The following is a 22,287-nucleotide window of genomic DNA, read 5'->3' on the forward strand; positions in this document are numbered from 1 at the left end:
GGTTACCTTTTAGTGCCAGCCTCAAATCTCAAAATATTTACTTTTGTACGCATTTAAAAGTCAGAAGTTCGTCATGGCAGCCATAAAAATACGCATAGAGCCGAGCCGAGCCAATACCAAGTCGAAAGTTTGTTTACGTTTTTTACCGCACATGTGGTTCTGTGTTCGGAAATGATCGGCAAGGGAATGAAATACTTAATATGGTTCGCCCACGAACATGTGCCCTTCAGAATGCCCGTGAGTTCATTAAGACACGTTGCCTGTGTGCTTGGCTTGCAACAGTGCACATATTTTCTTTTTCTCAGGAGCTCGATGCGATTGCATCGATGTTTGGCATCACTGTCAAGTTCATAGAGCAGCCGAAAAAAGAGGTAAGGTTTCGTGCGCCAGATTTTTTTAATAGTTACCGTTAGGCAAACAATTTAATTGCTCTCTATCCCACAGCCGTACGCTATTGTTGAACTGGCGTCAGAAGAGGATGCAAAGAAACTTGCGTCGCGAAGTGTGTTAATACGGTATGTTTCAATCTTCTTTTCCCTTTATCTCTCTGATTCAGTATGAGTGGATGACGTTGGCCCGTATTTGGGCCATGTTCATTACACTATGCAAAGTTTCTTTCCTTTCACACTCGTAAACTTCACCGGTTTCTCTATGTGTGTTTCTGACTGTACGTATTATTTGTGTGTAATGTGATAATTGTATATATCGTAGTCATCACCCGATACCTGGAGTAGCGAGCCAGGCGACAAACCAGGCAGACATCTCCGGGAATATCATAAAAAATTGCCATCTCTCTCGTAGGTCTGTCATTGAGCTGTGGGCCCATGCTGGTGATATTGACGATGTGTGTGACCAGGTGAAAAAGTTTCCGGCGAAGTTCTGGGTGGGTATTTTCTGTGTTTCCGTTAATTTAATTGCATTGGATTGTTTCCTTATCTGGCCCCAAAGCAGTGCGCAACGTTTTCTGAAGCCTCTAATCGAAGTCCTTTTTTATGACGTTTTGTGTTATTTCAGGACGCCTACAGTGGCGAAGACCAGTCCTTCAAGTTCAGTGTTGAAATATTCGGCAAAAGAAAAGTGCCTCGGGAAGTCAAAGTGGAAAAGATAGAGGTAAGTGTTCCGCTTTGTTTCAGATCGATTTTTATTATAACTTCTATTTCTCAGTCTTCCTTGTTAGTGAAAACAGCATGACAGCAGAAAAAGAAACAGTGCTGAAGATGCAGACACGTGGCATAACATAAGTTCTCCAAGCTTAATACAAAAGAAATGCAGAATTAAATATTTTCAGCAAGATACACCTCAATTGAGTCATCCGGCTTCTTTTGGCTTATTTGTTGTCAGAAGCAGCTTTCTGCTGTGCTTTCAGCATGATCTATTACAATGTGGCATGGAAACATATAGATGAAAAATATTCCCCGTGTGGGCAGTGTAATGAGCAGAACTTTTTCAGGCCTAAAGTATCTGCAAAATAAGTTTTCTCATGTGGCCCTTCACTGTGAAACTGTGAGCTACACGGCATCGGTTGCACATGCAAACATGCATTTTAGCTCTAAATTTCACGATGCATGTCCAGTTGGCCTGAAAAATATTTCAGCAGATCCCACACGTTATGGGAATCGATTCGATTTCTGTGGACAACATGGAGCGAATTTAAGGTGCCTCTTGATTATTCGTAAAGAGCTGTGCACTCCACGTGAGTTATGCTGACAACGTATATTTCAGCGAACCTGCTTAAACAAGTTCATATTTTTACAAGCACAGTTCATGTTCATCTAGTTCTTATGCAATGCACCGATCTAAAGTTGTGCTGTTTAGGATGAGACCAACTGACATGAATGGTTTCTGTGAAGTTCGTGGATTCATGACACCAAGTATTTATCGCTAGATAAATGGCATTGTGCTTGATTAACGCATGCCACGGTTATGACAGGCCACACATATTTCTCTTCTGGTTCTGTTCTTACTGTGTTTCTACGCTGTCCATTACCCTTGTGTATGTGCAAGTGCTCCTATGGCTAGATGTAATATAACAGCACAATTTATTGACCTTTTTTTTTTGTTCTTGGAATGAAGTCATTTTGAAGGCGTTTTTCAAAATCTTGCTTGCAAAATGATACTCACACTTTTTATAATAGAAAAAATAACAGAAAAGGCAATTTTCCGTACAAGACTGTTCACGTCGCACAAAAATTTGGCACGGGACAAGAGAAGGGACGAAGCGAGCGCGGTTGTACTGTGTCAAATTTTTGTGCAACGTGGACAATTATGCATCACCAACAAGGCCAACTTTGTACTCTTGTTAACTATCTTTCCAATACAAGTGTGCAAGTAAATGTCAATAAAATGTTAAACGTTTTCACTTCTGTGTAAATTTTTTTATGATGAATGCTTAGTGTTTTCAGATTACACCTGGAAAACCGAACTACAAGGGCATGCACAATTTTTCTTTTCTTTTTTCTTTTCCTGAATTCTGTTTCAATCAAAAAGGGATAATAAAAGCAAATTTACAAGATTGCCATCGACGTGCAGCCATGGTGCTACATGTGCAGTAATCTAAGGTGCCAAGTTCAAGACTTCACATCTGCCCTACAGCCCAAGCAGTGTTTTGTTTATTATTTGCCTACTGCTGTTAGAAAAACAAAAAAAAACATAAGAGGGAATAAAATTGAAGGAGCCATGTGCTAGCTCATTCTTTCTGCCTGTCTTTTTTTTTTAATGCATTCTCTGAGAGTTGTTTTGGAAGCATATTATGGGTCAGCCTTAAAAAAAAATAAACCTTACTAATTAAAACTGGGAAATAAATCTCTAGTGATGCAAAATAGCACACTACCATCCGAAACTATGATCAAGACAATGCACCAAAACATTAATTTCAAAAACAAAATGTCTAGTTCGCGTGAAGCCTACCATATTTACTCACACACTACCAGGAGTGGCTATTGTTAGCTTACCTGTAACAATGTAATAAAAGAACAACATTGTAATAAAATAATGTGTGTACTGCTGTGCTTCTAATTCATCCCATTAAATGCTTAGCACTCTTCAGCAACTTCACATGCAAAAATTCACCACAAAGTTTTCAGTTAGACACTGGAGCTGTGTACCTGCATAATTTTACGAATAAAGCCTCATTCTGTTTGTGTTCTATTGTATAATCTGCAGTTAGGCGGCATGTTTAACTTTTAAAAATGTGATGCAGTGAGTCAAATACAGAAAAAAAAAAGGTTTTGCGGATATCGTAACTGTGGAATGGAATGGTCTGAGTGGTATATACAACATAGAAGGATGCCCAAATGTGCATCATTCTGAAAACAAGCTCATCTTGAAAACACTCTGACTAGTGAAATTGAATGTTTGATAGATGTGGGTGTTACTTACACTTGCTGAGGATGAGTGTGCTTGCTGATCTTAATTTCAGTTCTTTTTCACCGCCTAATGTTTTCTCTTTCTTTTTTTTTTCCTAGAAATTTGATTTTCTTCCTCTGAATGGGCCAATTAAAATGGAGAACCCTGACCATACGTACCACTTGATTGAATACTATGGCATTGTTCCCAACTACATTCCAGAGAAGCCACATGCCGTGTTTTTTGGACGATGGGTAAGTCATAAATAATTCTTCTCATCATTTTTGAATGCCAGCTGATTTAAAGGGACACTAAAGGGAAACAGAGGATCGGTTTGGATTGATAAATTGTACTCTGAGAACTCTAATGTCGTTAATTTCACCATCATAGGTTTATAAATAGAGGAGAAAACCAAGGTCAAAGTTTCGTTTTTAAATTTCGCCCCGAAATTTCCACACGTGACGTTCGCGGATTTCAAATTTTATTTTTACTATTTTGGCGACATTGGCTCAACGAAATTTCCTGAAACTTGGTATGTTAAGTCTGTTGCCCCCTCAGAGGACAATGTACTTCATTTTTACTAACTTGGAGCTACGTAGGACCTAGTAGACGTTGTCAAAATCTACGACGCTATTTCAGCGTTTGGTGTGAGAATTTCAAAGTGACATGGCCACCCACATTTTCTTTTTGCACATTTTATCACTTACCAAGCGTCTTCTCGAGGCAAGCGTGGTGATTTTGGAAGTGCAAAACAGTACACTCAAACCTCATTAAAACAAAGTCACATCTGCCACGAAAATAACTTTGTTATATCCGAAAATTTGTTATAAACGTTTATTTGCAACACTGTCACTATGACAAGACTATTCTTCATTTACTTCGTTATAACCGATAATGCGTTATGTCCGTGTTCGTTATATCGAGGTTTGAGCGTAATTTACTAACACGAGACAAATTGTTTGTCTCTTTAGCGTCCCGTTAATTCCAAATAAATATTTCTGCTGAAGGCACTTTTGGCTGTGTCAGTGGTTTGTTCCTGGTTCCATTAACCCTTTTTTTCTTCCTCGTCTTTACCGAAGATCTGCGATGGCCAGAGGTTTCTGAAGAGCCATCTGTCACTCAGGACGCGCAAGTTTATTGCTAACACGTCAATGGACCCCACTCTGTCTGTGATAATGGCAAATATGGCGAGAGTGCAGAAGAACCACATTATCCTCGACCCATTTGTTGGATCCGGTAGGTCGCTTTACTAATGATATAGTAAACTTTGACCGGATTGCCGAAATCTCGTTGGGATGAATTCTGTGGTCAAAGTAGATCATTGCGTAAAGGGGTAGAAAAAAAGCAATGGCAGTTTGTGTTTGTAACTTTGAAATACCAGAAATTTTAGTCTTGACATAGCTTTAATGGCTAGGTAATGTTTAAGTTACCAGCATATCACAGGTAGTAATTTTGGTCGGTGTAGGAAAATATTTAGAGATTAAGTAAGACCCTTCATAATCATGCAAAAATGTTTAAAGGAAAGATGGGCCTGATTTTCTTGTAGCTTCGTACGATGCCATGAGATTTGAACACTGTATAGGTGAGGAGTTGCTAGTTTATCAGTAAACAACGATTACTTTGCACTGAAAGGAATAAAAAAGGCAACATTGTTGGTGTTGAGAACAAAAGCAGTCCAAACACGTGAAATCACCTTGATATTTGTGATGCTGTACTATGTAGTGTTCCAGCATTAAAGTCTGGTGCAAAATTAAAGCCGATTGTGGTAACTTAGCATGTAAGGTGTCGCACTGCGAAGCACGGGTTTAATTCCAGACTGCAGTGGCCGCATTTCAGTGGGGACAAAATGCAAGAATACCTGTGTACTTAGATTTAGATGCATGTTAAAGGGACACTAAAGGCAAATATTAAGTCGATGTTGATTGTTGAAGTACCGGTCCAGAAACCTCATAGTGCTACTTTTGTGCCAAGGAAGTGCTTATTTTGAAATAAAATCACATTTTAGTGGTCCACATTGCGTTAGCGCACTTCAAATCACCCGCCTGAAAGCGGTGTTTCTCACGTCACTGCTGCCGTGCCCAACGTTGCCCGCCTTTACTGCGCGGCAGCGTTCGCCATTCGGGCATCCGGCAACATCACGTGCACGTGGCATTTTGTCGAACTTTCTGTCAGAGCGACTTCCACGAGTGCGCAAAACACGCGCGGCAGTACGCGATACCGAAACTATACCACTGAGCCGCGACCACGTGAGCGAAGCAGAGTGCCGGGCGAAGCGGTTCGGCGAAAACGAAACCTTTGAACCACGCGTGCCGTTCCCCATGGCAACGCCAAAGAGGTTCTTTTTTCCGTGAATCAAGCAGAAACGAACAAGCAGCATTTTATTACGTCTCTTGATGCACGGAAGGTTCTTTTTTGATTGCAGCTAGTTTGATTACGAGTGATTAATTGTAGTCGAACTCTCTCACGTCATCGGGATCATTTCCAAAATGTGCCGCTCGTGGCGCTCATTGTGTGATACATTTAGCTTAATTTCTCGGTAAGTAGGGCACTGCTGTTGATAATATTGCCGTTTTAGACGTTATACGTTGAGCTGACATAAATTGTTATTTCATTTTAGTGTTCCTTTAACAAACGCCGGGTGGTCTAAATTAATTTGGAGACATTCACGATATTGTGCCTCATTATCGTACCGTGGTTTTGGCATACAAAACCCTCTAAAATTATTATTATACCTAAAATTAAAAATGGGAAATATTGCCTTTCGTATTCTCTGCTACTTGGCAACCTTTCCTGGCCGATAGGTTCACATCAAGTCTTGATGAAATAGACTTAACGAGACTAACCTCACTTAAGTGTATAAGCTCACTTTTGATGAGACATTCACCTACATGCACACTTTCTTGCATTTGTAATGTCCATACATATATGGAGGTAGAGGTTTTGTATATAACTGCAGCATTATTAAACCACTTTTCCAAGTTAGTGTGCACTGTGTGTTTGGAAAATAACTAATTTTATCTTCTGTTTGTTGGTACAGGTAGTCTGCTAGTCCCTGCAGCCTTCTTTGGAGCATATGTTTTGGGCACAGATTTGGACTACCTTCTTCTGCATGGCAAAGGTTAGTGGGCTGGTCATCCATTTCGTGGTTAAGAATATGTTTTATGTGCATTATTTGGCAATAGCCTCATTTTTAAGCGCTTTATTCTACGTTACCATAATGAACTCCAAATGTTAAGTGCATGGGCGGGCATGGGATTTTGTATTCTCACCGATTCTGTATTCTTACCTCAAGTAATCCTTGCTTAACATGGTACAAAGTTGTGTGGAATGCCTGTTTATTTACTGCAAGATATTTTCTGTCTTGTGAGATGATGCTAGTTCCAGTATTGTACCAAATCAACCGATCGGTGTCTTGAATTGAAGCCCTCCATGTCATTCCCACTCCATTAATGGGAGTGAAGACCTCCGTAATTTTACTAAAGAACCTTTTTTTTTTTTTCAGTTTTGGTTTTGGCAGAAGTCTGTCTACCTATGTACAATGAAAAGTGTAGCATTATCGCTTAAAATAAATAATGTGTGCACATGCAGGCAGTGGAGCACATGCCTGGTCGGTACAGTACTCTTACTCTAGGAACTTCACTAGCACATTTACAAGAGGAGTGCACATTTGTCATAGGAGCAGACACAGAAATACATAAAACCTAACTTGAACTGAAATGTGTGTGAGCCATCCGAACAAACGAGGTCAATTTCATCGTACGTTGGTCGGTGAGAATACTTACAGTTGCTTTACAATACAAGCTGTTAGTACTGCTACTTACATGTCCAGTAATTCATTTGCTTGCACGTGTGGGAGTGGGCGCTATGTAGTAATTCAGGCCTTAGGGCCAAAGAGAGGGCATTTTTCTTCAAGGACATATGCTTAGCCATTCATGTCAGCCAAATTCATTATATATTGTTACCGGAGTTTACCTAATTACAGCGAGGACAATAGTGTATGCAATTCTGTGAAGTTTTCTCGAAGGCTTTCAGAGCCATTTTTAATTATACTTAGTGAGCTGAATTGAGCGGCATTCAGCAAATGCACAACACAAGCTCTGTCACCAAGCTTTGCGACATCAGTTTTCGTTTGCTTTTGCGCACACTATAGCCAAGCCAAGTCGTTGCAACGAGAAGCGAAGGGCAGATGACGAGAGCGTGCAGGCAAACCTGCAGCAGTATGGATGCGAACAGCGCTTCGTGGACGTCGTCGTGGCAGACGCATCGTTACCGCTGTGGAGGTCTGAAATGCGGCTCGACGCCATCATCACAGATCGTGAGTGCGTCACCACCGTCTCCCTCCCGACGTGAACAGTCTCTTGCGACATCTTTGACGAGAATCTCAAATCGCTTCTTTTCGTTTAGCTCCCTATGGAATCCGTGAAGCCACAGAAAGGATAGGCACACACAAGACGTACGAAATCCCTGGTCACTTGTAAGTGTGCCCATCTCTTCTTAATAGTTTGCCATATCTCGCCTTAGTGCCATTGAGTATCAGGCGACCACCAACTGGAGACAAGCCACGGTCATTGCCTTCAGTGTTTGTGCAATTCCATAGCTTACACTTGTCTCAGGCTTGTGTCTTACCTTTGGTCCAGAGCGGCACAGCATATCCCATCCAAGGTTGCGTACTGCCTGAAGGACGTCCTATGCGACCTCCTCAACTTTGGTGCCCACCACTTGTGCCTCAACGGAAGGCTCGTGTTTTGGATGCCCATCTACAATGAGGAGTAAGAGTTCAATGCATTTCGCTGTGGTTGTTTTGAACGGCGAACCTCATAAATTTAATTCAGTACAAATCCTCTCTTCTCCTGTCCCAGTGCAGAGTAGCTAACCGGGCTCGGCCTTGTTAAGCTTCCCGTCTCATATCCATCTAGTACTACTACACTCAAACCTCATTATAACAAAGTCGCATCTGCCACAAAAATAACTTCGTTATATCCGAAAATTCGTTATAAACGTTTATTTGTAACACTGTAGCTATGACAAGACTATTCTTCATTTACTTTGTTATAACCGATAATTCGTTATATCCGTGTTCGTTATAACGAGGTTTGAGTGTACTACTACTACTACTACCACTACTCTCTTTCTCTCTCTCTCTAGCTCATTCTCTGAAAAATACAAGTGTTCAGTTATCGATTTCAAATCTCTCTTCTGCTAATCAGGAGAAGAGAGATGTATATTTTACAGTTTGTAATTAATCGTAGGTTCCCTTCCTGCCTGATAACCAAACATACATACCATCTAACGGTAAATCAGTGTATGCTTTTGTATGGATTGACACAAATATAAAGCTGCAGTAAAGGAAGATTAACAGTGTAGACACGAACAGAATTCTCCTCCCACAGTACGGAATATTTAGTGTTCCTTGTACTCTGCCACCACTTGCTTTTCTCCAGCATTGTAAAGATATGCATTCACTCTGCCCTTTTATTTCCAGCTTCAGTGATGAAAGCCTCCCGCAGCATCCCTGTCTGAAGCTCATCGCCTACAGTGAGCAGTCATTGTCCAAACACTCATCACGGCTACTAATCACCATGGAGAAAACGAGGGAACCCGACGTAAGCATCTCTGAGACTTGTCCTTCTGTCTGAAGCATTTACAGAGTCTGTCCTTGTACTTCTTAAAACTTCCTAGTGTCTGATCAGACTCCTTTTCTGTGCATTTTTGCTGTAGTTGACATGTTTCTCTTCCATGTGACAGGAAACATCGTGTGCAGTCATGTCTTCCACGGCAGAGAGGTTTAGGGACCGATACTTTGCAGGAATGAAAGGCAAAGCTGAAGATACAAAGAGTTGACACTGGTAAGACATACTACAGTCTTCTTCCTTTGCACAGCTTTTTTTCTATCTCTCTGAACAGCCACTGATAAGGCATGGGCATCTTGAATTTTGCAGTGAGCATACTCTAACAGTGGCAGTAATATCGGTGCAGGCGTAAATCTCTCTTTTTCATTTCAGTCTGTTATTTGTTGGAAGGGGCTTCGGAATATTGCACGTGAACAATCTGTCATGTGGCAAAAATGATGAACAGGGCGCTGATGTGCACATACAGCCCCACAAATCCACTGTGACTGGACCCTGAATATAAACCCTGAATGACGGGCTTACATGAGAAAACAGTGGACAAACACACTAAAAAAATTTTTTTACACTGTTTAAGTGTATTTGTCTTGATTCCAGTAGGGCAGACTGGAGTATTTAGGGTGTCTTTCTGTAGCGCAACTATAATCGTCGTCTGACTTCCTTGCGTTCCCTTTCTCGAAAACTGTGTGCTCGCTACTTTCCTATCAAGAGGTCTATGTCACGCTGACAGTCGCACGCCGTTTGTGACCGGGAAGTACCGGGCGCACAGCGATAATGCAAGGAATGCAGACCGGACAGATTAGTATTATTGTTCTGTGGCAGAAAAATGCCCCAAATGGGCCTTTTTTGTGTAGGAGTTTATGTTACAGTACACCCTTGAGGTGTAGCATCATCTGTCTTGCATTTTCCTTTCTTGAAAATGCTGCACTCGCTACATTCTTATCAGGAATGCCACATTATCGCTAACATGCACGCCATTGGTTATCTGGAAGTACCATTGTCAGAGGAAGGAAACGTATGCAGCCCAGGTGACAGTTATTGTTTTGAGGACAAGATACACCTCAAAGGGTGCAAACTAGGGGTGTGTGAATATTCGAAATTTCGAATATTTTTCGAATAGTGCTTGCTATTCGATTCGATTCGCACTGGAATTTTTCTATTCAAACTATTCGAACTTCCCAAAGGCAAATACAGTCAACGCCCGATTGAAAGTGACCCCTTCAGATTTTTAACATGCTTCACCTCATTACACTCTCGTATTGCGGCAAAGCTGCCTTTCAAGCTCCGTTACGGTCGAACTTAGCAAAGACACAGTCAACGTCCCATTAGAAGTAGTCCCTAGATTTTCAATATGCTTCACCTCATCACACCCCCGTATTGCGGCAAAGCTGCCTTTCAAGCTCTGCTACGGTGGCAAATGTATTACTCAAAAAACTGCTGGTTCCAACTTGGAGATGAAAGATGTGGCAGAGTTGGGGGCTTTATTAATGCTGTTTTGGACCTGAAATTTGGCCAGGAAGTCCGAAAAATGAGACGCCGAAGCCTTTTAGCATCCAAAATTTCAGATGTTCTTGTATATCAACGTCTATGAGGCAGATTTGGAACTCCGGACTTGAAGGGAGCACACCCTTGTCCACGACATTATTTGGGCTTCCACAGAAGTTGAAGGAGAAGGAGAGGCTGAGGAAATGGCATCTTTGCCTATCACGTGTAAAGTGTTGTCGGCAACACTTTGGTTGCACCAAATCATGTACATAAATGCAATTTGCCCTCTACATTGCCTCATTCTAGATAAGACAAATATGAAACACCACCCCACCAGTGCTTCATCAACCTAGCAAAAAGAAACACTTTCATGTTGCTATCTCATAAAAATATGCTTAGGAATCCTCTCCAACTTTTTTTTTCTGCAATTTCGCTTCTAAGTATTAGAGAAATATTCTAGAAATATTCGAAAAATATCCGATTCGATTTGCACTCACACTTCAATATTCGAATTCGCTTCGCACCCAAAATTTTGCTATTCGTACAGCTCTAGTGCAAACATTTTCTGGAGTTTACGTTGCATCAAGAGTTTGTTGCCTGCCTTGGCACTTATAAATTGTGGAGGTCAATGAATGGTGTTTTCTTGCAGTTAGTTCTCCAAGAGACTACAATGCACATTCCAAATATCATAGGATTGTTTCTTGCATGCATTTATGAATGTGGTTCAGGTGTGATGAGAGCAGACAGCTAGTGCCACGGTTTTCTAAAATGCGCTACAATTCCAGGCATTGCCATTGCTTCAGTAAGGGATGTTGCGTGCAGGGTTCTCGGTCGACTTGCATTTCAAAGCACTTCGTGTGAGACTCTCTGTCACCTTGTGTTCATTTGATGTTGCTTAACGTATCCTTATGCACATTTTTTCTTTTTTTTCCAGTTTCTGCCATTTTGTCTTGTCAGGTTTGGAGGATACGGCTGTTTTCAAGTCATCGAAGTGCCATTTTTTCAAACTCTGTGAAGTTGATAATAAATTGTTGTTTTTAGAAAACATGGCCCTCACAAATATTGTTGTGCAAAACACACATACACTCCGGAAGGAAGGAAGCAGTGGTCAAACTTTTACAAAATATCTCATCTGACTATAAATTTTCGTAATTTCTTAGGAATTAATCATGTAAAAACTTAATACCAGCTAATGACATTTCCTTTTTTTTTTTTAACTGACTGTTCAGTAGGCCACTCGGTCTACTCCCTTTCGTTCTTCTTCCAAGTTGGTACTCTTTCAGAATCGTTCCGAGTCAGTGCACTTGTGATAAAGAAAACAGAGACATGATGAAGTCCATGGCAAAACAGAAATACAGTCTATCTGAGGATATGTGCCATTTACAACATTGACAGCACTGACAAGTAGCATAACCAGATAAATTTATAAGAGGGGGGCAGAGCAGAGCCTAACATTGAAAACTCTTGTATAGGGACATCAATGGACATCAAAGATAAAGAGTTACATCACTCGTACTATTAGTAAATTAACCTTCAGCAATGCCAAAAATGCAACTGTTGTCACAAGAAGCTACGAAGGACGGAAAACGGGCAAAAATGATAAACTGGTGGCAATCTCTGCTTGACATTTCTGCACCAATTAGCTGTGATGTTGCATGCATTGATGGATTCTTAGTCACCTGCTTGACTTTTTACTGTTGCAAAAAAAAAAAAAACGTGTTCTAATGGACCCAAAGACTGAACAGTGCAAGTCCATGGCACTCTTACTTTCACCTAATGAGACTCAAATACGAAAAAAAAATGCATTAAAATTCATGAAATTACGGCAAGTTTCAAGTGTTGGGAACTGTGGTGTGAAATTTCGATAATGTAGTTCTTGACCTTCACTTTCTGTTCTAATAATGAGTCTATTATCGCAAAATTAGTGACGATAGAGTTAACTAATAATGTAGTAGATTTGCCCCCTTAACATGGACACATAGAAAATGATCAATGATAATGCTACAAGCCAACTGGCAGTGTAACTAAAGGCCTGAAAGATCATTTTTTTTTTGTGCGTATCGTTTCAAGGGATAATGCTCGATGTCATGCGTGTCCTGTGAAGGCCCGTATTCTGTATGAATTCAAGCAGTGTTATGTGCCATCTGTTGTCCACCCAGCCACTCTGGTTGTAACACCGTAGAAGAAAGCTTGCAGTAGGAGCGAGCAGCATTGCGTTTGCAAGCCTGGACGAGTCAACAGTATAGGGCCCATCTGTAATATAGGGATCGGTTTGTAGTATCGGAAGGAGACAGTCCTCTTACGTGCACCCAAGCGTAAATACAGCGGCATTTTATTATTCTGCCCCTATTGAATTTTGGCCGCCATGGCCTGGAATCGAACCCACACCCTAGTGCTTTGTAGCACACTGCTATAGCCACCAAACCACCGTTGCAAGTGTTCAGCAAGTTTGTTCAATACAAGATGAAATTTGCCAGAGACGGCAGAACAGGTGCTAAACTGTGCTTAGTGAGGTTGTCATACTGGGCACAAGTGACGACTTGTTGCAAGGGATTACACTTAATGTGAGAGGCAGAGTTTGAATAACGTAAAAAACTTCTTTCCCCCCACAGAATTCATCCTTATATGAAAAGGAGTGTGAGGATTACATCTTTACTATTATTATTATTTATGACTGCAAATATGCTTGTTGCTTTCGTAATGATTTGCACTGTATATTTCTCTCGTGTTTCATAACAAAATGCTGCCTGTTTCCTTTTGGCTCCTGCGCATTCATAAAATGATCATAATTACTAAAATATTGTTTGGACAGCTGCACATGGGCGACAGCTTTAGAAAGTGACAAAAAGACTTCAAAGGAATTGATGCAAATATTATATATAATCTTTTTTTTTTCTTCTCCGTATAAATACAAGGTTTACAAGAAGTAAGCAGGCGTGTGGGTCACAGGAAAGGTCCTCAGTTGATTTGTAGAGTGTTCAGCATGCCTTCTAGCAACTTCACTTGGGAGTCTTCACATTGTTTCTCCTGCAAACGAGAACCAAGGACCAAAAAGTGAGAGACTGCCAGGATTGTTTCTTTTAACACACATACTCGCAGCTATGTGGTGTTCGATATAAAAGCCCTGACGGAGGATAAAGAACACTGGTAGCGTTGCTAGATTGCATATTCATTTCAATATTAATTTACTACTTCACAAAATAGTAACGAAGTATGACAAATATGAAATTTAAAAAGGAAGTTCCCATAGTTAATGACTCTACTAGGATCTCCGGTCAAGTTTAAACATTGATAAAAACTAGTACTATGAGACAGCACGCTACATTAAAATAAAGACATTAAGAGACTGCTGGTATAAAAACAGAACAATGATAAAACGGAATAAGTTGAGTGCTAGCTTTATACACTACGAATTACAAATAAAAGTTGATGCAGCATCTGTTTGTTAGTTGAGTCATAACCACTAAACATTCAAAATTACACAATGTGCCAGCCTCAAGCACAACGAAGCATTTTGAGTAAAACTGTGTTTTCAATGTTATGACTGAACCGCAATTTTATCTCACAGTACCATACCCATTCAGTGCATTTAGTAAATTAAAGAGAAATTGTGAGCAGAAGCATCTCACATGCTGGGTGTGAAACAAAAAGAAACGCTGCGTTTAAACCTTATCTCCACACGTTTGCATGCAAGAATGTATAGGCATAGACCTCCATGTGCATGTGCTCGAGCCACTCACGTACAACATCGTCTCCTAGACAAGGAGGACAAAACGATCTCACCTCGCATCGCAAACGGCCACAACATTGGATAGTGTTAGGAAAGCCGGGGAAATACAGCAAAACTACGGAAAACCACTCTCACGCACAGAAACCTTCTGTATGCATTTGAACAATTGGATATATTTTCCATATGCTTGGCCCATATTTACAAAATTTATAGAAATATTCTATGCATATGTCTATAAATGTGACCCTGACAGGGCTGACGCAATTGCTAGAATTAATGGGCAGGCCTAATTAAAATAAAAGCAGAAAAATGCACCAGAACACAAGTTCACAGAGTCTTTGAATGGACTGTTGGGCGAGTTGGCATTCCATTATCCGGGAAACTGTGCGAAAAAAAATGTGGCTGAAGGGAGAAAAGAACAGCACAAGCACATACTAACAAGTGACATTTTTATGGAAAACAGAGTCGAGTCTGTTATGGCAATTCATTGCGACCAGCACAACCACACAGTGCAGTTAATGTTCACTTCAGAGATGCTTGGCACAGTGCAAACAATACGAAGAGAATAGCTGCAAAACTTTTAAAAAAGCTTTACTGCATTTTTCCACACTTACTTGGTACTTTTTCGTTATCTGTTGAGATGCCCAAGCTGCGTATCGCTGGTTGTCCTTCTTCTTCTGTACAGAACTCTTGGGGTGAGAGCCAATGTGACTGGCAGCCTGTGAAGCACAATATATGTCTCACCGTGTAGCTTACTATGGTGTCACCAAAATTATGCTCAAAATCACTCAAGATCACTCAAAATAAAACATACTCATGTACACAAAACTAAGAGAGCTCCGCTCCTGTCTCAAACTTCCATTTTCTCTTTAAAACTTCCACACCTCCCACACCCTTAACACTACCCTTGCCAGAAGACTGGTGGTGATGTTGCCTTGCGTTGAAGTTTGCACAGTAGCTTGCAGTGATATCATAGATTCTGATGGCATCTGCTAGGGCCTATGTAATCCCTTATTGGTGAAAATGGATTACATTCCACTCTACAAGAGCCAGACGCTCACATGACGAGATTAAAAAACTTATCAGTCAATGCGGCCAAAATAATAAAACACTACTTTCAAATCTGTGATGCAATGAGTACCAGCGTTGGGTTTTCCGCACAAAATCTAAAGAATTGATTGTTGATCTAAACCTATTCTGCCGATAATAAACCTACAGTTCTGTAATTAACATAACAAAGTTATTAAAGGATAATTTGGCAATCGAAACTCATTTCGTGAATCACTTTAGTGTCCCTCTAAACGGTACCTGAAATGGTATTCTGAAACTATGTAAGCAGCTAGGTAACAAGAGTAAATTATTCGCACCATAATTTAAGTGAAGCGCCTTGCATAAGGGGAGCTACAAATGATTAGAAGTTACCCTCCTCCCAAGCCACGCTTTCTCTCAGCTTCTTCGCCGAGCGGTCGGGGCTAAGCCGCACCTTCCGCAATCCTCCACCAGCATACCACAGATTGCAAGAACCATGCTTTGCGTTTGTCTGGTTGATCTCTACACCGCCAGGTGTCGCCACAAATCCTGCCGCTGACATTTTCTCCTCCAGTACAAACTCTAAGGAGCCAGTCAGTTAAGTCACACAAGTTAAGTCCCAAAACAGAGACAGCTGAGAGCTCTGCGCGGTAGCAGCTGCGTTCTGTATCAATGTGCATGCGTAAGACGCTATTATAAATTACAGATTTGACACAGAGCGCTTAGATCAGTTTGTTAATGATCTGAAAGACCTACGCTGCAGGCCACATCGGTCTGTAGAGAAATAGAGAGAGAGAGAAACAAACTTAATAAAATAAGGCTACTTGGTTACTGCAGGTGGAGCCTCTCTTGCAGTTGGTAATGAAAACCAATAACGGTAATGACAACCAAAATATAATTTCTTGAATAAAGGAGGCTTACAATACATACCTTTTTTTACAGCGAATCAAGCAAATTTGACACGTGCTTAACAGTTTTTTAGGCTGACTAACAACGCCTGGTGCGCTTGGGCCATGCCAAACTCAACCTAAATTGCTGGGCAGCGTAGCAGTGATCATCCTCGATCGCGATTGAGAAATTCAGTCCAGACTGGGCCTTATCGTGATCACAAGTGACTGTGTGACAATGGTATAAAGCAAATGCGCAAATGACGTCTTACCAAGAAAAGTCCGTAGAGTGCCCGGATGTTGTTTGGGTTCAGCTTGACTGCTTGTGCAAAGTAAGATCTCGCCAACTCCATTGTCTCCATGTTGCCTATTGTGTACTGAATCTGTGGGGAAACATAAGCGAGGAACTTCTAGCTCAAGCTTCGCAACATTATAGTACAGCAGTTTCAAAGACTATAGACATGTCTAACATTAGCGGCCAATAACGAGAGGTTATCCAATTAGATCCGGAAGCATGTTTAGTAGGATTTTATTTTTCTTTGTGCTTCTTTAACTGAGTGGTCAATCGCGGCAAAAATGGTGTGTGATAGTGTGTTTCCAGCTGTGATAATCGCACACAGTGACCTACAGTACCTACGAAAATGTAGGTATGGCACTGCAACCTAGTGGAAAGAGCTAAATACAGCAGAGTTTGAAAAGAACCATTACTAAATCAGGCAAGTGTGCTTTGCAACAAAAGGAATGCAAGTAATTTGCAGTTAGTGTTGAACAAAGGTACAAGGTCAGGAAATCACAGAGCCACAAGTTGCTGCATGTACATTCTGCTCATCTGTATAAATAACAGTGGTCAACACTGATAGTGGCTCCATGTCACTATCACAGGACTGCAATGTCAAAACTGATATGACTGAAAAGCCATGAGTTTAGGCATGTAAACTCTGATCCTTCGTATAAACAGCAGTAAACAGTGATATCAGCACCAACTCACTATCACAAGATTGTGCTGTCAAAGGACATATGTGATTGAAACACCCGAAAAATTTGGTGCAACCTTGTAGGAACAGTGCAAAAGCTTTCAAGCTGCAGTAGACAAGAAGTTAATAGGATGAAAGCAAGCCTTACTCAAAAAGCCAGATGACTGAATGCCCAGCGCAATGTGCAAGCCAACAGAGTTGCTAATTGGAAGCTTGCTTCCATCTTACGCTGCATCAGTGTTCTTGATGCCTTGTGAATGATATGACGTCATTATTCAACAATGTGGTATTTTGATTCAATGTGGATTTTGATTCAACATGTATTTTGATAGAAAAAAACATACAGTGGAAACTCAATCTAACAAAGAGATTGAGAAACTCAAATTATTTTGTTAAATCGGGAAGTTCGCAAAATCGAGGAAAGGGACTTTTTGGCTCTACGAAATCTAAAATCGTAACGTTGCGACAACGAAAAGCTACCAGGACACTGTTCTTGCCATCAGTCTACTCGTGCACATGTGAAAAGATCACGAAGGCAGCCCTTTGCAGGCCCTGACATGGAGCCTCCCATGTTGCCCAGATGTAGGGGGCACCACTTCTGAGCGATGCGGGCCAGAAAGATGGTTACGGTGAAGCAATTATGGGCGAACAATATGCAGATATGCGAAGAACGAACAAAGTGATTGTGCGAGCAACGCGAGCTAGAAAGTTGCAAGGAGACTATTAGTGTCATGAAATCACAAAACTAACCTACGCTGCCCGTAGCACCATCCAGTGCATAAGAGCACTACTGACCGCTGAGTCCATTGCTCCATGCATGGGCGCAGCGTGCCGCCTCATCAAACTAAAGCTAGGGCCATGTGTAGGGCGCCTAGATGTCTTAATGCAAGAGTGTTAAAGTACAGACTCGAAGAAAAACCCATCTCTGCAAAATTGGAAGGAAATCACCGCTTTTTTACTCAGGTATTTCTGTAAAAACTTTGTTAAATTGGGTTTGGCGGCCAAGCTAGTTCGTTACCTCGGGTTGATGATAACACTGCATCCTATGGGTATTTGCTGGGGAATCGAAATTTCTTCGTTGGATCGGGAAATTTGTAAAACCGGGTTTCATTAGATCAAGTTTTAACTGTAATTATTATAATTAGCAACGCTACCATCACCACGTCTCTCTAGCGAGTTTTTTTTGCAAAACTTCACGATCGACTGCTAAAAGCAAAGCGGCTGGTGTACCTCCGCGTAGCGCTGGTAGTAGAGGTGGTTGTGAGGATTGCACAGGATGAGCTCCTCAAGGCAGAAGGCGGCACGGGCGAGGTCCTGCTCTCGCAGGTACAGGCCGCACAGCTGCAGCCAGGCCTCCTGGTCTCCCATGAATCGGCGCAGGTAGTCACTCAGTTCTTTTACCGCTTCCCCGACCATCTGCTGTGACAGCAGCACCGCCACTCGCCGTTTGTGCACTGCAGAGTTTGCCTCGTCCTGAGCCAAGAGTGCTTCGTACTGCGTAAACGCCTCATCGTACCTGCGTCGAAACAAAAGAGGCAGAGAGTGTTGTAGCGTCAGAAGGTAGATACCTGCTACGGCTACGTCACAGTTATGTGCCTGCTGAGCTGTTAAATTTCAGATTCCTGAGAATCGTGCAGACGCAGCAGACGATGGCACACACATTTTTGTTCCATTTTTTCTTTCCCCCAAGCACATACTATCTATTTTTGAGTACACACAAAGTTTATTAATGATTATTTACCTTTATAGGCCCACAAGCAGCAGAAGGAGACGCACACCATGGTACTAGTTAACCTCGAAATATTTGGTTTCTTTCTCTAGAACCCGAAAAATTCAAAACGCATAAGTTTTTAGAAACACTCACTTTTCAAGTGCTTCTAGCTGCATCGCTTCCAGCTTCTTCACTCGTAAGCTGCCAGGAAACTCTTCGTCCAGTTTGTTCAGGCATTCCTGCGGAAAAGGTTAATTATCTTTTTATCGATCCCGAGCGCAAATTAACAAACGAGCTAGGGCCGCTGAGAACGCGGAGTCTCCCACCTTTGCGAGCCGCATTTCGTGACAGTCCAAAGCCGCTATGCACACTTGCTCGTAGACGACCCATTCTGGAACGGACGCAGTCGGGCAATTAAAGCCGCGTCAATCAGGGGCACATCCGCGCTTGCAACAAGCAATTTGTTCGCAGTTCGACTCACTTTCGTCTCCTAGTTTCTTGATATTCTTGGCGATCACGCTGTGCCACAGCTCGACTGTCTCTTCCGACCTTCGGTCATTCTCTTCTCTCCACTGCCGCAGTGTTTCCCGTGCATCTGTAATGAATGACGCTCGACAGTCGCACAACGTATGGCATTGTAAGAAAGCGATGTTTACTCGCGCCGTTTTGTACTTACTATCCACCTCATCTGCAAAAGGAGCGGGAGACGTTACACGTGCGATCATCAGATACGAACGCGATTTGATGTGCGTACTTTATTTGTACAGTTTTCGGTCCCGAAACACGAATCAAGCAAGCCGAAACCTGCGGTAGCTCACGATTGATACATCATCTCAATCATCTGAGATTTTAAAAAGCTATAACGTTTAGGCGAGGTTTCGAGAGACATTTTGCATGTTATGTGACTATATTTTCCCAGCAGCAGCTGCTCCAGGAAAAAGAAACAAGCGAGCGCATTTTCCGGCATAGGAGTCGGGCTGTGCGGCAGAGCATAACCCCTCGTTCAGACGTAACCAAGCAGTCATTTATTATTAAATGGCTACATTTCTCAGCAGGCCTGCTTGGAGTTCGAATGCGGTAACGAAAGCTGGTGAATAAAAATGAGAAGGTGCTAGTGTACTAGCGTCAATACAGACCTTCCCAGCTCATGCGCTGCAAGTCGGTGATGCCAGCAGCCATTTTTAATTAATAAAGAAAGAGAGAGATAGAGGGGAAGAGTTTATACAAGAGTGACGGTGTAGAGTGACCTTGAAGGAGAGGAAAAGGGCCCCCGAGGGCGAGTGTGGCACGTGGCGCCATCTGATACTAGAGAGTTTTAGCCATTATTAGTAGGAAACTATGGTTTTAGCGGTGTTAGCGTGGGCTTTGCGTTGCGCTGTACGCAAATATTACATGCCTACAACAAACGCAAAGTTTGACGCTAAAACCGCTAAAACTGCCTGGTGTACGTCTTCGTTAGCGAGATCATGCGAAAGCGTCAACCAGCTGTTGACGTTCTCGCATTACATTACGTGCGGTCAGCAGAGACATTTGTACGACCTTCTCATAGGAGCGAAACACCTCTTCTTTGTGGACTGTGGCACGTGGAGTACAAAGGCTGACGTCACTGCCTCGGCAGTACGTTTATTCATTGGCGTAAATCATGGGGGAGGGGGGGGGGGCTCCTCACCCCCCTTGTGTTCAGGCTGGGGGGGGGGGGCACCTCTTGCAATTGTCCTCCCATGAGATTTAGCCTTAGAACATCATATACATGAATTACTTTTTTTAAAGGCTGATTATTTTTTTAGTGTGTATCTGCGTTCAATACTCCTGAGCTCGCAAAAACCGCTCGACTGCTTCAAAGAAGACTGCAGAACAATGAAATTACTCGAGCTGGGACCCCCATGCTCGGTTTTCTTTCATTTTATTTCAAAGCATTGGTTTAATTCTTATCTAAATAAGAATACGACCCATATTACAAAAACAAAATGGTCGCCATGGTCTGATGGGTGTTCCCCCTTGTGATTTTTCTGGATTCACGCCACTGCGTTTATTTGTCTTTTTTCTTTTTGCTTTCACGCATTACCACAGCCCAGAGGGGATTATGACGGCTCTCGGAAGCCTTCTGTGAAAACGTGTGCCGATACCGCATGCACTTGCTAAAGAACTTTTACTTGTGATTTGTGGTGGTCCACGGGTTTGAGTAGGCGGCATAATTTGCATTTCCCCCCCATATTTGGCTAAAACTTACACCTTCCACGATGGATAAGGCTGTACCATTGAGATCAGGGAAAGAACCACAAAAGCGACCCCCCCCCCCCCCTTTTTTTTTTGTACCGATGGAAAGTGCCTGCGTGCTGCGTAGCCATTTCCGAAACACTTGTTAAAATGCGTTTTTACGTACACCTTTCTGTGCGCTTGTCTCGTTTCATTTCACCTTCGTGCACTTCATTCCTTTTCCATGGATTCCTCCAACGACACTACTTCGTTCGCACCGTCAACAGAACTTACATTTGCTATAGCTCGACCTAAATTTCATCCGGGCGCATGTCACAATGAAAGAAGGACAGTTCGCAAAAAAAAGCCACCTACATTTGCAAACAATCTTGCATCAATGGCTAGCGCGCCATGAGTTTGCGTTCTTCAGCATGGTTACTGCTCGTTCTGGCATAATCATGGCGGCGATGACACGTAGCCTTACCTCCACTACACTTACATTACCAATTTATTAATATCTATGCCGCGCGCCGGCTACAAGCATAACAAAGGAAATAAAATGATTTTGTGATCGCCAAAACCATCCACGTGGAGCACGTGATCACCGCCACGCATGCATGGCCGCACTGTTTGGTATTTGGTCTTCCTCCTGCATGTATTTAGCAGACTAGCCTTTCGCAATTCCGAAAGCACAACTTCTATCGCGAGAAAACGCTTCGTAAACAAGAAAATGAGCCAAAAGAAAATGCAGATGCCAAAAGTCACAATGAATTTCCCGCACAAACTTAATGTGACGTCAAATTTGGCAGCGCAAACTCATTGTGACGTCATATTTGGCAGAGTCTACTGGAGCCCATGTGGCTCTTATCAGTAAAAATGGAATACATTGTCCTCTGAGAAGGCTAGACTTAACGTACGAAGTTAAGCAAATTCCGTTGAGCTAGTCGGCTCAAAATAGCAAAAGCACTTTAAAATCCGTGACGTCACGCTGAAATCAGTGTGCCGCGAAATTCAAGAAGTGATCCTATTTCTTTTCATCAAAAAGCCTACGGTGGCGAAATAACAGTAGAGACTTCAAATATTTTATCAGCCACAATTCAGTAATTCTTTCATGTCCCTCCAATTAAAAGCAGCCTTCATGGTTGTCGCTCAATCTATCAGCTGGAATACAGTTACTCTGGAAGTTCATTTGGTACCATGCAGAAATGTCTAGCATTGAAGAATTAGAAATCCGAGTATACAGTTATCAGTGTTGCATAGCTCTACATTATTTAAAGCTGCCAAAGTACAGGTAACGACTTCT

The 22,287-nt window shown here is 42.0% G+C and overlaps 2 protein-coding genes across 3 annotated transcripts; one reads left to right on the forward strand and one right to left on the reverse strand.

The window, feature by feature from the left end:
* The first annotated feature begins 118 nt into the window (after positions 1–118).
* LOC119383584 (tRNA (guanine(10)-N2)-methyltransferase homolog) lies at positions 119–11,504 on the forward strand. Of its 2 annotated transcripts, XM_037651824.2 has the most exons (14): positions 119–237; positions 306–371; positions 445–515; positions 802–883; positions 1,015–1,110; positions 3,465–3,599; positions 4,425–4,581; positions 6,383–6,463; positions 7,496–7,660; positions 7,750–7,819; positions 7,983–8,114; positions 8,828–8,948; positions 9,091–9,191; positions 11,392–11,504. In XM_037651824.2, the coding sequence occupies exons 1-13, from the start codon at positions 172–174 to the stop codon at positions 9,184–9,186; spliced, it is 1,338 nt and encodes a 445-aa protein (XP_037507752.1). In that variant the 5' UTR covers positions 119–171; the 3' UTR covers positions 9,187–9,191; positions 11,392–11,504. The 2 variants fall into 2 exon arrangements, with proteins under 2 accessions (XP_037507752.1, XP_037507754.1); XM_037651826.2 differs by lacking the exon at positions 7,983–8,114 and having other exon boundaries at positions 124–237.
* A 1,830-nt stretch (positions 11,505–13,334) lies between these two features.
* Positions 13,335–20,031, reverse strand: LOC119383586 (ER membrane protein complex subunit 2). The gene is made up of 8 exons (XM_037651827.2): positions 19,925–20,031; positions 19,270–19,383; positions 19,115–19,179; positions 18,942–19,027; positions 18,308–18,593; positions 16,376–16,486; positions 14,802–14,906; positions 13,335–13,484 (listed from the first exon to the last, which is right to left on the reverse strand). The coding sequence occupies exons 1-8, from the start codon at positions 19,965–19,967 to the stop codon at positions 13,416–13,418; spliced, it is 879 nt and encodes a 292-aa protein (XP_037507755.1). The 5' UTR covers positions 19,968–20,031; the 3' UTR covers positions 13,335–13,415.
* Between the last annotated feature and the right edge of the window lie 2,256 nt (positions 20,032–22,287).

Source organism: Rhipicephalus sanguineus, chromosome 2, assembly GCF_013339695.2.
Source record: "Rhipicephalus sanguineus isolate Rsan-2018 chromosome 2, BIME_Rsan_1.4, whole genome shotgun sequence".
In the NCBI taxonomy this organism is placed as follows: Eukaryota; Metazoa; Arthropoda; class Arachnida; order Ixodida; family Ixodidae; genus Rhipicephalus; species Rhipicephalus sanguineus.

Coding starts and splice junctions, on each gene's coding strand:
- LOC119383584 (XM_037651824.2), top strand. CDS start 172: ATGATCGGCAAGGGAATGAAATACTTAATATGGTTCGCCCACGAACAT. Junction 516..801: donor TCGCGAAGTGTGTTAATACG/GTATGTTTCAAT, acceptor TCTCTCTCGTAG/GTCTGTCATTGAGCTGTGGG. Junction 8,115..8,827: donor ATGCCCATCTACAATGAGGA/GTAAGAGTTCAA, acceptor TTTTATTTCCAG/CTTCAGTGATGAAAGCCTCC.
- LOC119383586 (XM_037651827.2), bottom strand. CDS start 19,967: ATGGCTGCTGGCATCACCGACTTGCAGCGCATGAGCTGGGAAG. Junction 19,180..19,269: donor CAAGAAACTAGGAGACGAAA/GTGAGTCGAACT, acceptor CGTCCGTTCCAG/AATGGGTCGTCTACGAGCAA. Junction 19,028..19,114: donor ACGAAATGCGGCTCGCAAAG/GTGGGAGACTCC, acceptor CCTTTTCCGCAG/GAATGCCTGAACAAACTGGA.